The sequence below is a fragment of the Oncorhynchus nerka genome, linkage group LG9a, assembly GCF_034236695.1.
Source record: "Oncorhynchus nerka isolate Pitt River linkage group LG9a, Oner_Uvic_2.0, whole genome shotgun sequence".
In the NCBI taxonomy this organism is placed as follows: Eukaryota; Metazoa; Chordata; class Actinopteri; order Salmoniformes; family Salmonidae; genus Oncorhynchus; species Oncorhynchus nerka.
This window is the reverse complement of record NC_088404.1, coordinates 31,183,971-31,197,596: the sequence shown is the minus strand read 5'-3', so window position 1 is coordinate 31,197,596 and position 13,626 is coordinate 31,183,971. Positions and strand designations below refer to the sequence as shown.

Below are 13,626 nucleotides of genomic sequence, written 5' to 3'. Positions count from 1 at the left end.
TTGAGGATCTGAGGACACATGCCAAATCATTTCAGCCTCCTGAGGGGGAATAGGCATTGTCATGTTCTCTTCCTGACTGTCTTGTCTTGGCGTGTTCGGACCATGATAGTTTGTTAACGATGTGGACACCAAGGAACTTGAAGCTCTCGACCCACTCCACCACAGCCCTGTCGATGTGAATGGGGGCGTGCTCAGCCGCCCTTTTCCTGTAGTCCACGATAAGCTCTTTTGTCTTGCTCACATTGAGGGAGAGGTTGTTGTCCTGGCACCTCTCTGACCTCCTCCTTGTAGGCTGTCAGATCGTTGTCAGTGATCAGGCATACCACTGTTGTGTCCTCTTTAACTTAATGAAGGTGTTGGAGTCGTGCGTAGCCAAGCAGTCGTGGGTGAAAAGGGAGTATGGGAGAGACTAAGCACGCACCCCTGTGGTGCCCCCGTGTTGAGGATCAGCGTGGCGGACCCTGGACCCTGGGGGCGGCCCTTCAGGAAGTCCAGGATCCAGTTGCAGAGAGAGGTGTTTAGTCCCAGGGTCCTTAGCTTAGTGATGAGCTTTGAGGGCACTATGGTGTTGAACGCCGAGCTGTAGTCAACAAACAGCAAACAGTGTTCCTTTGTCCAGGTGAGAAAGGGCAGTATGTAGTGCAATAGAGATTGTGTCATCTGTGGATCTGTTGGGGCGGTATGCAAATTGTAGTGGGTCCAGGGTTTCTGGGATGATGTCGTTGATGTGACCAACGACTAGCCTTTTAAAGCTTTCATGGCTACAGGCGTGAGTGCTACGGGGCGATAATCATTTAGGCAGGTTACCTTGGCGTTCTTGGGCACAGTGACTATGGTGGTCTGCTTGAAACATGTAGTTATTACAGACTCAGACAGGGAGAGGTTGAACATGTCTGTGAAGGCACTTGCCAGTTTGTCAGCGCATGCTCTGAGTACACGTCCTGGTAATCCGTCTGGCCCTGCGGCTTTGTGAATGTTGACCTGTTTAAAAGGTCTTACTCACATCGGCCATGGAGAGCGTGATCACACAGTTGTCCGGAACAGCTGTTGCTGTCATGCATGGTTGAGTGTTGCTTGCCTTGAAGCAAGCATAAAAGACATTTAGCTCATATTGTAGTCTCGCTTCCCTGGGCAGCTAGTGGCTGGGTTTCCCTTTGTAATCCGCAATAGTTTGCAAGCTCTGCCACATCCGAAGAGCGTCAGAACCGATGTAGTAGGATTCAATCTTAGTCCTGTATTGACACTTTGCCTGTTTGAAGGTTTGTCGGAGGGCAAAGCGTATTTCTTATAAGCATCCGGATTAGTGTCCAGCTCCTTGAAAGTGGCAGCTCTAGCCTTTAGCTCAGTGTGGATGTATTATGTACAAACTAAGCGAAAAAACACACAGAATAGCACAATTGGTTAGGAGCCAGTAAAATGGCAGCCATCCCGTCCGGCGCCATACATTTTTGGTAGCACTTTATGTTACGGAACAGTTTCCACTGCTATTTGCCTGGTAATGAATAAAACATGTAACTGATATGAATATGGTGCTTATTTAACTGAAGCCCTAAGAAACAAACAAGTCATTAGTAGGTTATTACTGTGTATTTACCATACCATGTCATTCTTTTTTAAATGCCTGGTAAATTGATGTACCGTAAAATAAAGTGCTTCCAGTTTTGATTTCTTTACTGTCACCCCTTAACTTGCTGGTTCAGTACATCAGGAAATGAAGACTTACTCCACATAGAAGACTTGTCCTTTGCCATCCATCTCCTGCTCCCATCCATATGGTAGATCTGTGGGGAAGAAAATCCTCCAGTTAGACTCCTCAAGTCATTCAGAAACATGATTCATACCATTAACTCATTATCTCTGAATGGTCTGTTACTGAATGCCATCCTAACTGAAGGAGACATATACAATAGCAGAATTGTATGTGTATCAGTGTTTTGACCTCTCACTATGAACAACCAGGTGCACCCAGAGCCATAAGAAAAAATCTGCTGAGTCATGATACACACAAGATTGGGTCCAATGTGGATAAGTAATGACAATTACACACTTGCAATAAGGCATATTGAATGGTTGCCTGACGACTCCAACTGAATTCCTCCGCTGCTCTATTGTTCACTACATACTTAGGTCTGAGACTGCCATCATTGAAGTCATTTGTGATGATGTCAAAATGAGGGGTGTTGTATAAAAAGTAATCAGCGATTGGATCATCACTAACCAATCAGAGTATCAAAGCCAAAAACGGGTTTTCTAAACGCCACTTTATGCACGTGTGTTCTGGATCTAGCCCAACCCATCGGGTCAAGAATTAATTTCCATTCTAGAAATCGTCTGGAAGGTACTCAGACTCATTACGGGGAAGAAACTAACGTCCGTGGGCGTAGCGTTTGGCGGAGCAAGGAGCTTGGGTAGCCAGGCAAATTGAACGGGGTGGGATGTAATGGGGTTGGTGGTAGAAAGAACAAAGTAGGGAATGGGGTCTGCCCGAAGAATAACTCTAACCTCCAGCACAGCGTCTCTTCTTCCCTGTTTTGGGATGATCCCACTGAGTCTTCATTTCCTCATGACTGTGGAGAGAGACACAGAGAATCCATCAAACTAGCTAGCAATTACTGATAGCACTGCTCTATTCTCTGCGCAATATTGCATCGATGTTACAGCCAAATGCTTGTATGTTCAAGGACTGGTTTATGGGAAGCATAACACTGCCATAAAATCAAGCGGCACTGGTTGACTATGAGCAATGCGCAATAGTTCATTTTCGCTTACTTCGCATAGTAAACCCATCCATCCTTCGTAGATCTCTCTTCCCATCCTGGGGGCAGCTCATCCTCGCTGTCTGTATCGTCCATACCAGCATACTTTAAAGCTGCCATATCCCGTGTTTCTTTCGAATTCAGAGATATAGCAAAATGACAATCTATATTTTGCAGAAGCGACGGAGCTGTGAAAACCGAAATCAGAAACTCTGTGATTATAATCCACTGAGCTATAGTTGTAATCCTGCCTCAGCACTTCCGCAATAATACGGTGATGAGTTTTATGTCGGCGAAGTGTTGTTTGGGTAATGAAGTCATGCAGGAGTAAAGTCATTCCGTTCCTCAGTTCAAATAAGATACTGAAACATTACAGTTACAAAAATGTCAACAGTAATATAATTTGTACAATGAATAATGTATGCATACCGTAAATGACCATGTGTATCATACATTTTAGGGGTAACAAAGTGACAAAATGTACTCATCCAAAACTGCGTCTGCGCACGAGAATGTGAGGGGTTTCGAGGGGCTGAACCGCGTTAGCATATTAGCGAGGGTCAGGGTGCTATTCGGGTTCCTTGGGACGTCCCTAACCCCTTAGCTATTTTAAACCTCAGTGCCAATGCGGTAGTTGCAATGATCCAGATACCACCGACATATGAGCAATTGCGAGTGGGCATCAGAAACAGATTATCGTTCTCATGGCAGCATGATATTATACTGGTAGCACGATTACGGATTTTTCCCCTTCAAAATAAGAGTCCCTCTACAAAACATGATATATTTGGGGAGTTTCGATTTTACACTTTAGTACAATACAACAGTTTTTCACAGCATTGCAACCACCAACAATTATAGATAATTTGCATTACTTTTATTTTTAATATTGTATTATTTATACCAGCATTTCTTTAGAAAGTTTACACAAATACTGGTATTTTGAAAGCTACTAGTATATTGAAGGCTATATGTAGGGCTCCCGACTGAGACGTCACTGCAGTGCCTGGTTCGAATCCAGGCTACATCACATTCGACCGTGATTGGGAGTCCCATAGGGCAGCGCACAATTGGCCCAGCGTGGTCCGGGTTTGGCCGGTGTAGGCCGTCATTGGAAATAACAATTTGTTCTGACTTGCCTAGTTAAATAAAAAAAATATGTAAAGAAATACACTTTTAATAAAATGCAAATATATAACATTGGAATTACTGAATAGAGTCTACAAAACTTAAATGTATCGAATAAGGACAAACCACCTGGTACCGACAACATAGCAAGCTGTCATGGTCAAAACATATAGACTCAATGGTTGCTAAAATTGGAAGAGGTCTGTCCATGATAGGGCGTTGCTCTGCCTTTTTGACATCTCAGTCGACCAGATAGGTCCTACAGGACCCAGTTGTGTCGCACCTGGATTACTGCCCAGCTGTGTGGTCATGTGCCGCAAAGAAGTACATAGGTAAATTGGAGTTGGTCCAGAACAAAGCAGGACGTATCGCACTTAGATGTACACGGAGGGAAAGAGTCAGTAACATGCATGTCAGTCTTTCCTGGGTCAAAGTTGAGGAGAGATTGACTGCTGTCATGACTTTGTCCTGTGGGTGAGGTTTATGAACCCCCCATAAATACCTTTCTCCCTTTCCTCTCTCTTGACTCTACAGAAGGACTCTTGAAAAGCCTTTGCTAAACATAGAGAGTCTGGGAACATCAAAATATGTTGGGAAAGGAACCATATTTCGGTAATCCAACCAGCTGAAAATATGTGTTGGTACTAAATGAATAGGATGCCAGATCAGTTGGCGTCTGAGACATTCTTACTGATGATAGGATGACATAAACTGTATCTTGGAAAGTCTACACATTATAGTCATCAGGTTCACATGGAATTGTTGTGCAATTTAAATGTTTAAATATGAAACTATTTGTGAAAATATTCAATGTAATTTAGCTTCTTAAGGAGAGAAAGGTTTATCATAGAGTAAACTATGCTCAACTTAGTGGCCCTGCCCATGTGAACAGGCATTGGTTATAAACTATGAAACACGCCCTTCTCTCCCCTCCTATATAAAGCCCTTGACGAAATTGTAACTTTCTGTTCCGAGGACATTAGGGCGACAGTTCTACGTTTAAAAGGGCTCAGATAATAAGCTGTTCCAAGGATGTGTGGACTTGAGGTCCCCACGTTGAAAGGACAAAGACCACCTACAGAACTAAGCCAACCTTAGAGAACCTAATGAAATTAGCATTGAATTTCAATGTGAAGGTGACGACCTACACCCCGGAAGGATGAATTTCGACTATACCAGCCAGAATATAGCATGAGCTTAAAAGTATGGCAACTTGGTATGAACTTTGAACTCTTATTCTCCAGAAGCGATACCTGCTAGCCGTTGAGTTAGGAGTCGTCACTAAACGTGGGCTAGGAGAGGACTGACAGAGTATCCATTCTACCACGCTCCAGTTCACCACTAGACAGTCTTCAGAGGACCAGAAATCCATGCTGGACAACCCGGCCTCTCATCAGCCGAAGTGCAGCTCAGAGTAAATAGTTATTGCATTCTCCTTTTTCTGCTACTCTAGCAGCGCTGGACAGGCGGGAACACCTGTAGGCAGAAGACGGAGAGACAGCCTGGTGCAGGGGGCTGCCACTGGAGGGCTGGTGCGTGGAGGTGGCACTGGATAGCACTGGATAGACCGGACCGTGCAGGCACACTGGCACTCTTGAGCACCGAGCCTGCCTAACCTTACCTGGTTGAATGCTCCCGGTAGCCAGGCCAGTGCGGCACGGAAACAAACACCCACAAACCAACAGTGAAACCCAGGCTACCTAAGTATGATTCTCAATCAGAGACAACTAACGACACCTGCCTCTGATTGAGAACCATACTAGGCCGAAACAGAAACCAAACATAGAAAAACAAATGACTGCCCACCCCAACTCACGCCCTGACCATACTAAATAAAGACAAAACAAAGGAAATAAAGGTCAGAACGTGACAATTACCAGGTCTTTAAGAGCTTATTCAGAAGATAACAGCTCTATAAACATTATTTCGTGGTGCCCCGACTTTCTAGTTAATTATCTACCTGATTAGCTTAATCCGGTAATATTAATTACAGAGAAATGATTTTATACAATAGCATGTCATATCACTTAATCCAGCAGAGCCAAAGACACAACACTGCATCACTATTGGTCTTTGTGTGAGGTATTGATGTGTTGAAGGCACTGAACTGTCTGTTCAAGGAGTTGACACACAGTTCAATCAATTATCGTACAACACAAGACATGCAACCCGAGGTCTCTTCACAGTCCCCAGGTTCAGAACAGAGGCTGGGAAACGCAAAGTATTAAATAGAGCCCTGACTACATGACACTCTCTGCCACCCCAGGTAACACAAGCTAGCAATCAAACCAGTTTAAAAAAACAGACAAAATAACTCCTTACTGTACAAAGGGGATTGTGAAGAGACACAGCCATTTTATATATATTGTATTGTAATTGGCATTGTACTATGCATTAGACCTAGATATTGTGTGTATATACTAATATGTAGGCTATGTGTGACGTTTATGTATTTCAGTCCTTGACTAATAATGTTCTGCACTATGTATTTTGTCATGTTTCATGTGGACGCCAGGAAGAGTAGCTGATCAAATCAAATGTTATTTGTCACATGCACCGAATACAACAGGTTTAGACCTTACCGTGAAATGCTTACTTACAAGCCCTTAATTAACCAACAATGCAGTTCAAGAAATAGAGTTAAGAAAATATGTACTAAAAAAAAATAAAAACTAAACTAAAGTAAAACATTTAATAAAAAGTAACACGATAAAATAAGAATAACGAGGTTATATACAGGGGGTACCGGTACAGAGTCAATGTGCGAGGGTACAGGTTAGTAGAGGTCATTTGTACATGTAGGTAGGGGTAAAGTGACTATGCAAACATAATAAACAGTGAGTGTAAAAACAAAGGGGGGTCAACGTAAATAGTCCGGGTGGCCATTTAGTCCTCGCTTGGCTCAAGACACACACCAGGATAGTGATAAATCATATCCTCAATCTAAATTTCCTGATAAACTAGAAAAAGAGTCACACTCCTCGCCAACAGACAAGCTTCTTAGGCTTGGAACTGAACTCTTTGTCTATGTGTGCGTGTCTAACAGTCACCAGACAGAGGTGCATTCTGACTACAGCCCGCACATTCCACCAGACCTGGACTGTCAGGGCTTGCCAGGTTATGGTTGCTAATGGCTGCAGCATCAGCAGTCTCACCACTTGGCCAAATACGCATGAGACCTGTCCAACAATGGTTTATTAGCCAACGCGTTTTCCAAAAAGAGACCGTTATTGGCTGATAACCATGTCGCCACACCCTATCCTTCTGGCTAATCCCAAGCATGCTCTCAGTGGGGATCCAGCAGCCTTGCGAGTTGTCATAAAGACTGACGCCTCCCTGAGGCGATGGGGCGCAGTTTAAGACGGATGCATAACGAACAGTCATTTAAATGCTTTGGAGCTGGAAGCGATTTGCCTGTATTTATTACATTTCCCCCCCAGGATAAAGGGGCATAACGTTCTGATTCCTCCCGACAAATCAGCCTCGATCGCGTACATCAATCACGAGGGCGGAGTCCGCTCACTGTCCATGCACCAAGTGGCATCACGGATACATCTGTGGGCACACACACACCTGCGCTCACTGTCAGCAGCGCACATTCCAGGCCGGTTGAATATACTGTAGGTGCTGACCTATTGTCGAGGGTTAAGCCTCAGTCTGCAGAGTGGCGTTTCCACCGACATGTGATAGAGGCGATTTGGCGCCAGTACGGACGAGCCCATGTAGATCTGTTTGCATCTCGAAGCACAACACACTGCCCTGTTTGGTATTACATTCAGAACGACAACCCAACGTTGGGTCACGATGCCCGGGCCCACCAATGGATTTCCTCCACTTCCCCTGCTACAACAGGTATTGGACAGAGTGAGAGAGCATAGGCTGGAGCTGATACTGGTATCCTGTTTTGGCCCACAGACATGGTTTAATTAAAGGATGTCTGGTTTACAGACCGGAGTTCAATGGTGTCCGGAGCACCGTGGACACTTCCGTTATGCACAGACCTTCTGTCTCAGGCACAAATGGAAGCTGGTATGGGGTTACCTCTGGCAGTTATAGAGAGTGCTAGGGCTCCTTCAACAAAAACACATTTTCATGCATACAGGTGGCAAGCGTTTGCGCATTGGTGCGAGGCCTATAGTGAATACCCACAGCACTGCAGTATCGAAATCATACTGACCTTTCTTCAGAGTAGATTTGATAAAGGTCTTTCTCCTTCGACATTGGTCTATTTAGCTGCTATATCAGCGTGCCACGCTGATATAGATGGTAAGCTTGTGGGAAATGTTGTCCTTTCAGTTTATGAACGTCTCCTGTTGCCTGAGCCTGCCTACACATAGTCTATTCCTTAGATGGGATTTGATCACAGTTCTCGATGCGTTAACTAACCCTCCATTCAAGTATATGTCACAATATAATTACTATTCCACTCGTTTTAACATAGTTCTACTATTAGCCCAAACATTCTGCGAAGCGGGTCAGTGACCTGGCAGCCCTCTATGTGCACAAGTCATGCATGGTGTTCTCAGAGGACAAGCGGATGGTTACATTGACACTTAACCCCGCTAAGATCATTACATCATGTTTCAAATCTAGGGTTATTGATCTGGCTACGTTCTTCCCCCCTCCTTTCCATTCAGAGGAAGAGGAATGACACTGCCCTGTCAGTGTGCTTTGGCTAAAGTTGATCCGATGAGCAGCTTACACCACTCTGCCCTGTCAGTGTGCTTTGGCTAAAGTTGATCCGATGAGCAGCCTACACCACTCTGCCCTGTCAGTGTGCTTTGGCTAAAGTTGATCCGATGAGTAGCCTACACCACTCTGACCAGTTGTATGTGTGCTTTGGTACACAAGCACAGGCCAAGGCTTTGTCCAGAGAACAACTTTCTTGCTGGATAGTTGAAATGATCTCTTTAGCATACTCCTCTGCAGAGAAGAGTCCCCCAGAGGGACTTAAAGCACATTCTACTAGAGATGTGGCAACATCTTGGGTGCTATTTCGGGGCGTTACATTGGATGATGTATGTGCAGCAACTTCTTGGGCTACACCTCACATTTGTCAGGTTGTATAGTCTTGACATGACTGGGTCTTCGTTGTCACACAGTACTGACTGCAGCCAGATGTTCGTTCCCACAAAACATATACGGTACACATCCCTTTAGGTTGTACATGTCCAAACTTCTACCAGAGCATAGCTGTAGGAGTAGGTTATTCTTTACAATGTGTTACCTATTTCTTATTAATTGTATCACATAGCCTGCAGGCTTTGCCTGTCTTCTCCCAGTCTTGAGTCTGTTATATCAGGGTTATTCCCTTTTGGCCACTTGACTGTGTCATGCAGGCTGCGCAGTGGTGACCGTCCTGGTGACCAACAAGATTGGTAATATACGATATAGCATCGTAAAAACTTGAGTTTGAATGAAGTAAAAACACATGAGTTGTGCTACAACCCTGGTTTTACTAATAAAGAAAAACAGTTCTTACTAACGCAACCTTGCTGGTGCCCATTACAGGGCTGAATGGGTCATTAGAGTGACACAGTGTGTAGTATACCCTTATGTTTGTAGTGTGTAGTATACCCTTATGTTTGTAGTGTGTAGTATACCCTTATGTTGTTGTCTGGAGACAATTTATAGAATAGTAAGAACTCTCGTTCTTCATTCGTAAAACCAGTGTTGTAGTACAACCCATTCGTTGTTTTCTTTACTATAAGCCTATATGTATTTCATATACAGTGATTTGCGTTGTGGCCTATGAAATGGGTTTAGGGCCAGCATCACTTATTCAGTGTCCTATAGAATAGCCTTTGCTGAGTCCATAGACTATAAAATATAGACGAAGCCATTTATTACGTCACCTCATTGTTTCCTAGGAAAGTCAATTCAGCTTGTCACCATCTTGCTACATGGAGGAGTTTTTGGAACATTGCATGCACAGGTTGAGCTACTATTCTAGGAAGTGAAGTTGCAGGCTAGCTCAGTGCTCCCCCTCTTATTCAGTATCTGAAGTTAAAGGCTGACCGATGTACTGCAGGCCGCCATTAGCAACTAAATGATCCTTTTAACTTCTGTGTGTGATTTTAAAGTTGCACTATGCAGAAATCGCTCCACCATTTCCTGGTTGCTAAAACTCCAATAGTTCGCCTATTTTCAGTTTATGTGACAAAATAAGCTAGTGTAGTGCAGAGAATCATTGTACCATCTAAACCGATGTGAAATATATTTCCCATTACCAAAAACAGTTGTTTCAGCTCATTTGAAGCTAGTGTACAAAACCAAAAGTAAAAGATGCCAAAACAAAACTCAAGAAGGAAAGCATATAAATAACACACATAGAACAGATCTACCGCTTATCAGACTTGCTTCAAGTAGAATGATAGATCTATAACTCACATTTATATGTGAATTTGGTAGAATCACCCAAAAAGTGACATATTTCCACTTTAAAGGACATACATCTTGTAAAATATAATACATTATTGGTATCATGATTGTATTCAGTTTTTTAATATAACTGTTACCAACCCCTTTGGCCCTGCAGTGTAGGGGGGATGGAAACGAGACACGTAACATGTGTCATGCAAATCATGACAGTGAAAAGGAACAGTGAGAACTAATAACAGACAAAGTAAAACTGCCGTCCAACACTTTTGGGGGCTGAGCTGGACCCAAGGAAAGAAATAATACACATAAAAAATAAGCTAGTCTAGCCTGCTTCATGAACAGCTAGCTAACTAACCAATCAAATACAGTGGGTGGTCCGCCCAGTTCTAACTAGGGTAGGTAATGTATGCACATGGGTGACTTGGTTTGGTATCCTCTTTTCCCACCAACAAACAAACAGTCATACACCACAACAATACATACTCACATGATAACAGACACATGTGACATGTAGGGGCAAAAACAAAAGAGAGATAGCTTCAGAGACAACTGATTGGGTTTCTTTTAAACCAGGGGAAAGGGGATGTGATTGGGTAAGGGAAAAGGAGCAGGTGTGTCTTCAGATTGACGAATGATTGGCGACTGATGACTGCCACCTGCAGTAGGAGAGAAAACAAATACACACAGGATACCTGTATCCGTAACAACAACTATCCACAAATATTGACCTAGAAGATCACCATTTCCCCATTCAATATAATGGGAAATCCTGTTAATGGGAGAACCTGTTTTCTGGAAACAATGCCTGCAGTTCTGCGGTCGGCCTTCAACTTGAAATCGCCAATGTGAGGGGGCAGATGTTCACCCTTGGTCAGTCCCCAAAACAGTGGAAAGAGTGTCTGTGACATTATTTTCGCTTTTGGACCAACACTCCATCTTAACTCCTCCTCCACATTTACTGGATTGGTTGAACAGTGCAGAGGAGAACCTCCCCCAACAGTTTTTGTCTTCTCGTCAAGACCAGTATGTTGTAGGCTAGGAGATCTAGTTTCAGGCGTTTCGTTTACACCTGCTACTTTAGGTTACCCATGAAATGACTCCATATATATTATAGATTCTACAAACCCCTTACTCCCAATCCCACTTTTACATTTACAACAATTGTTGTTTCACTATAAGCCCAATATTGTCAACATACCAGTCTGAACATTGTATTTTTCAATAGTGGTCTTAAAATAATGTTTTTTGATAAATTCCTTATAAGCACAATTAAAATCAACATTTATTAAAATGTTGTATCCTTTGATTATTCACCTTGCACTTATAATTTCCGGCGCCGACAGAGATGGCCGCCTCGCTTCGCGTTCCTAGGAAACTTTGCAGTATTTAGGTTTTTTAGGTGTTATTTATTTCATTGATACCCCAGGTAATCTTAGGTTTTATTACATAGTCGGGAGGAACTATTGGATATAAGAGCAACGTCAACTCACCAACATTACGACCAGGAATACGACTTTCCCGAAACTGATCCTCTGTTTTGCCCACCACCCAGGACAATGGATTGGATCCCAGCCGGCGAACCAAAACAACGATGCCGTAAAAGGGGCAGACGAAGCGGTCATCTGGTCAGGCTCCGGAGACGGCACATCGTGCACCGCTCCCGAGCATACTACTCGCCAATGTCCAGTCTCTTGACAACAAGGTAGACGAAATCCGAGCAAGGGTAGCATTCCAGAGAGACATAAGAGACTGTAATGTTCTTTGCTTCATGGAAACATGGCTCACTCAAGACATGCTATCGGAGTCGGTACAGCCAGCTGGTTTCTTCACGCATCACGCTGACAGAAACAAGCATCTTGAGGGGCGGGGGATACGCCTTATGATTAACGAGATGTGGTGTGATCATAACAACATACAGGAACTCAAGTCCTTCTGTTCACCTGACTTAGAATTCCTCACAATCAAATGTGAGAAATTATCTACCAAGGGAATTCTCCTCGATTATAATCCATCCGCAAATATTCCCCCCCAAGCAGACACATCGATGGCCCTGAACATACTTAATTTGACTCTATGTAAACTGGAAACCACATATCCTGAGGCTGCATTCATTGTAAGCTGGGGATTTTAACAAGGCTAGTCTGAAAACAAGACTCCCTAAATTCTATCAGGCTATCAGGCCCTCCCCTGCCCTCCTTTCGGAAAAGCTGAACACGACTCCATTTAGTTGCTTCCAGCCTATAGACGGAAACTAAAACAGGAAGCTCTTGTGCTCAGGTCTGTTCAACGGTGGTCCGACCAATCTGATTCCACACTTCAAGATTGCTTTGATCACGTGGACTGGGATATGTTCCGCATTGCGTCAAACAACATCATTGACAAATACGCTGACTCGGTGAGCGAGTTTATTAGCGAGTGCATCGGCGATGTCGTACCCACAGCAACTATTAAAAGATTCCCAAACCAGAAACCGTGGATTGATGGCAGCATTCGCGTGAAACTGAAAGCGCGAACCACTGCTTTTAATCGGGCCAAGGTGAACTGAAATATGACCGAATACAAACAGTGGAGCTATTCCCTCCGCAAAGCAATCAAACAAGCTAAGCGTCAGTATAGAGACAAAGTAGAGTCGCAATTCAACGGCTCAAACACAAGAGGTATGTGGCAGGGTCTACAGTCAATCACAGATTACAAAAAGAAAACCAGCCCCGTCGCAGCCCCGCCTGCTCCCAGACAGGCTAAACAACTTCTTTGCTCGCTTTGAGGACAATAGAGTGCCACTGACACGGCCCGCTACCAAAACCTGCGGACTCTCCTTCACTGCAGCCGACGTGAGTAAAACATTTAAACGTGTTAACCCTCGCAAGGCTGCAGGCCCAGACGGCATCCCCAGCCGCGTCCTCAGAGCATGCACAGACCAGCTGGCTGGTGTGTTTACGGACATATTCAATCAATCCCTTATCCCAGTCTGCTGTTCCCACATGCTTCAAGAGGGCCACCATTGTTCCTGTTCCCAAGAAAGCTAAGGTAACTGAGCTAAATGACTACTGATCCTCAACACCGGGGCCCCACAAGAGTGCGTTCTGAGCCCTCTCCTGTACTCCCTGTTCACCCACGACTGCGGCAACTGCTCCGCCCACAACCGTAAGGCTCTCCAGAGGGTAGTGAGGTCTGCACAACGCATCACAGGGAGCAAACTACCTGCCCTCCAGGACACCTACACCACCCGATGTCACAGGAAGGCCATAAAGATCATCAAGGACAACAACCACCCGAGCTACTGCCTGTTCACCCCGCTATCATCCAGAAGGCGAGGTCAGTACAGGTGCATCAAAGCAGGGACTGAGAGACTGAAAAACAG

General features: G+C 44.3%; 1 protein-coding gene across 1 annotated transcript in view; it reads right to left on the bottom strand.

The window, feature by feature from the left end:
* The window catches only part of wwox (WW domain containing oxidoreductase), a 360,819-nt gene extending 357,674 nt beyond the window's left edge, over positions 1-3,145 (bottom strand). The window contains exons 1-3 of the mRNA XM_065022484.1: positions 2,770-3,145; positions 2,503-2,567; positions 1,724-1,781 (exon numbers count right to left, since the gene is read on the bottom strand). Of these exons, the coding sequence (XP_064878556.1) occupies positions 1,724-1,781; positions 2,503-2,567; positions 2,770-2,876 (230 nt within the window). The 5' untranslated portion in view covers positions 2,877-3,145. The remainder of the gene's footprint in view (positions 1-1,723; positions 1,782-2,502; positions 2,568-2,769) is intronic.
* Positions 3,146-13,626: the final 10,481 nt, after the last annotated feature.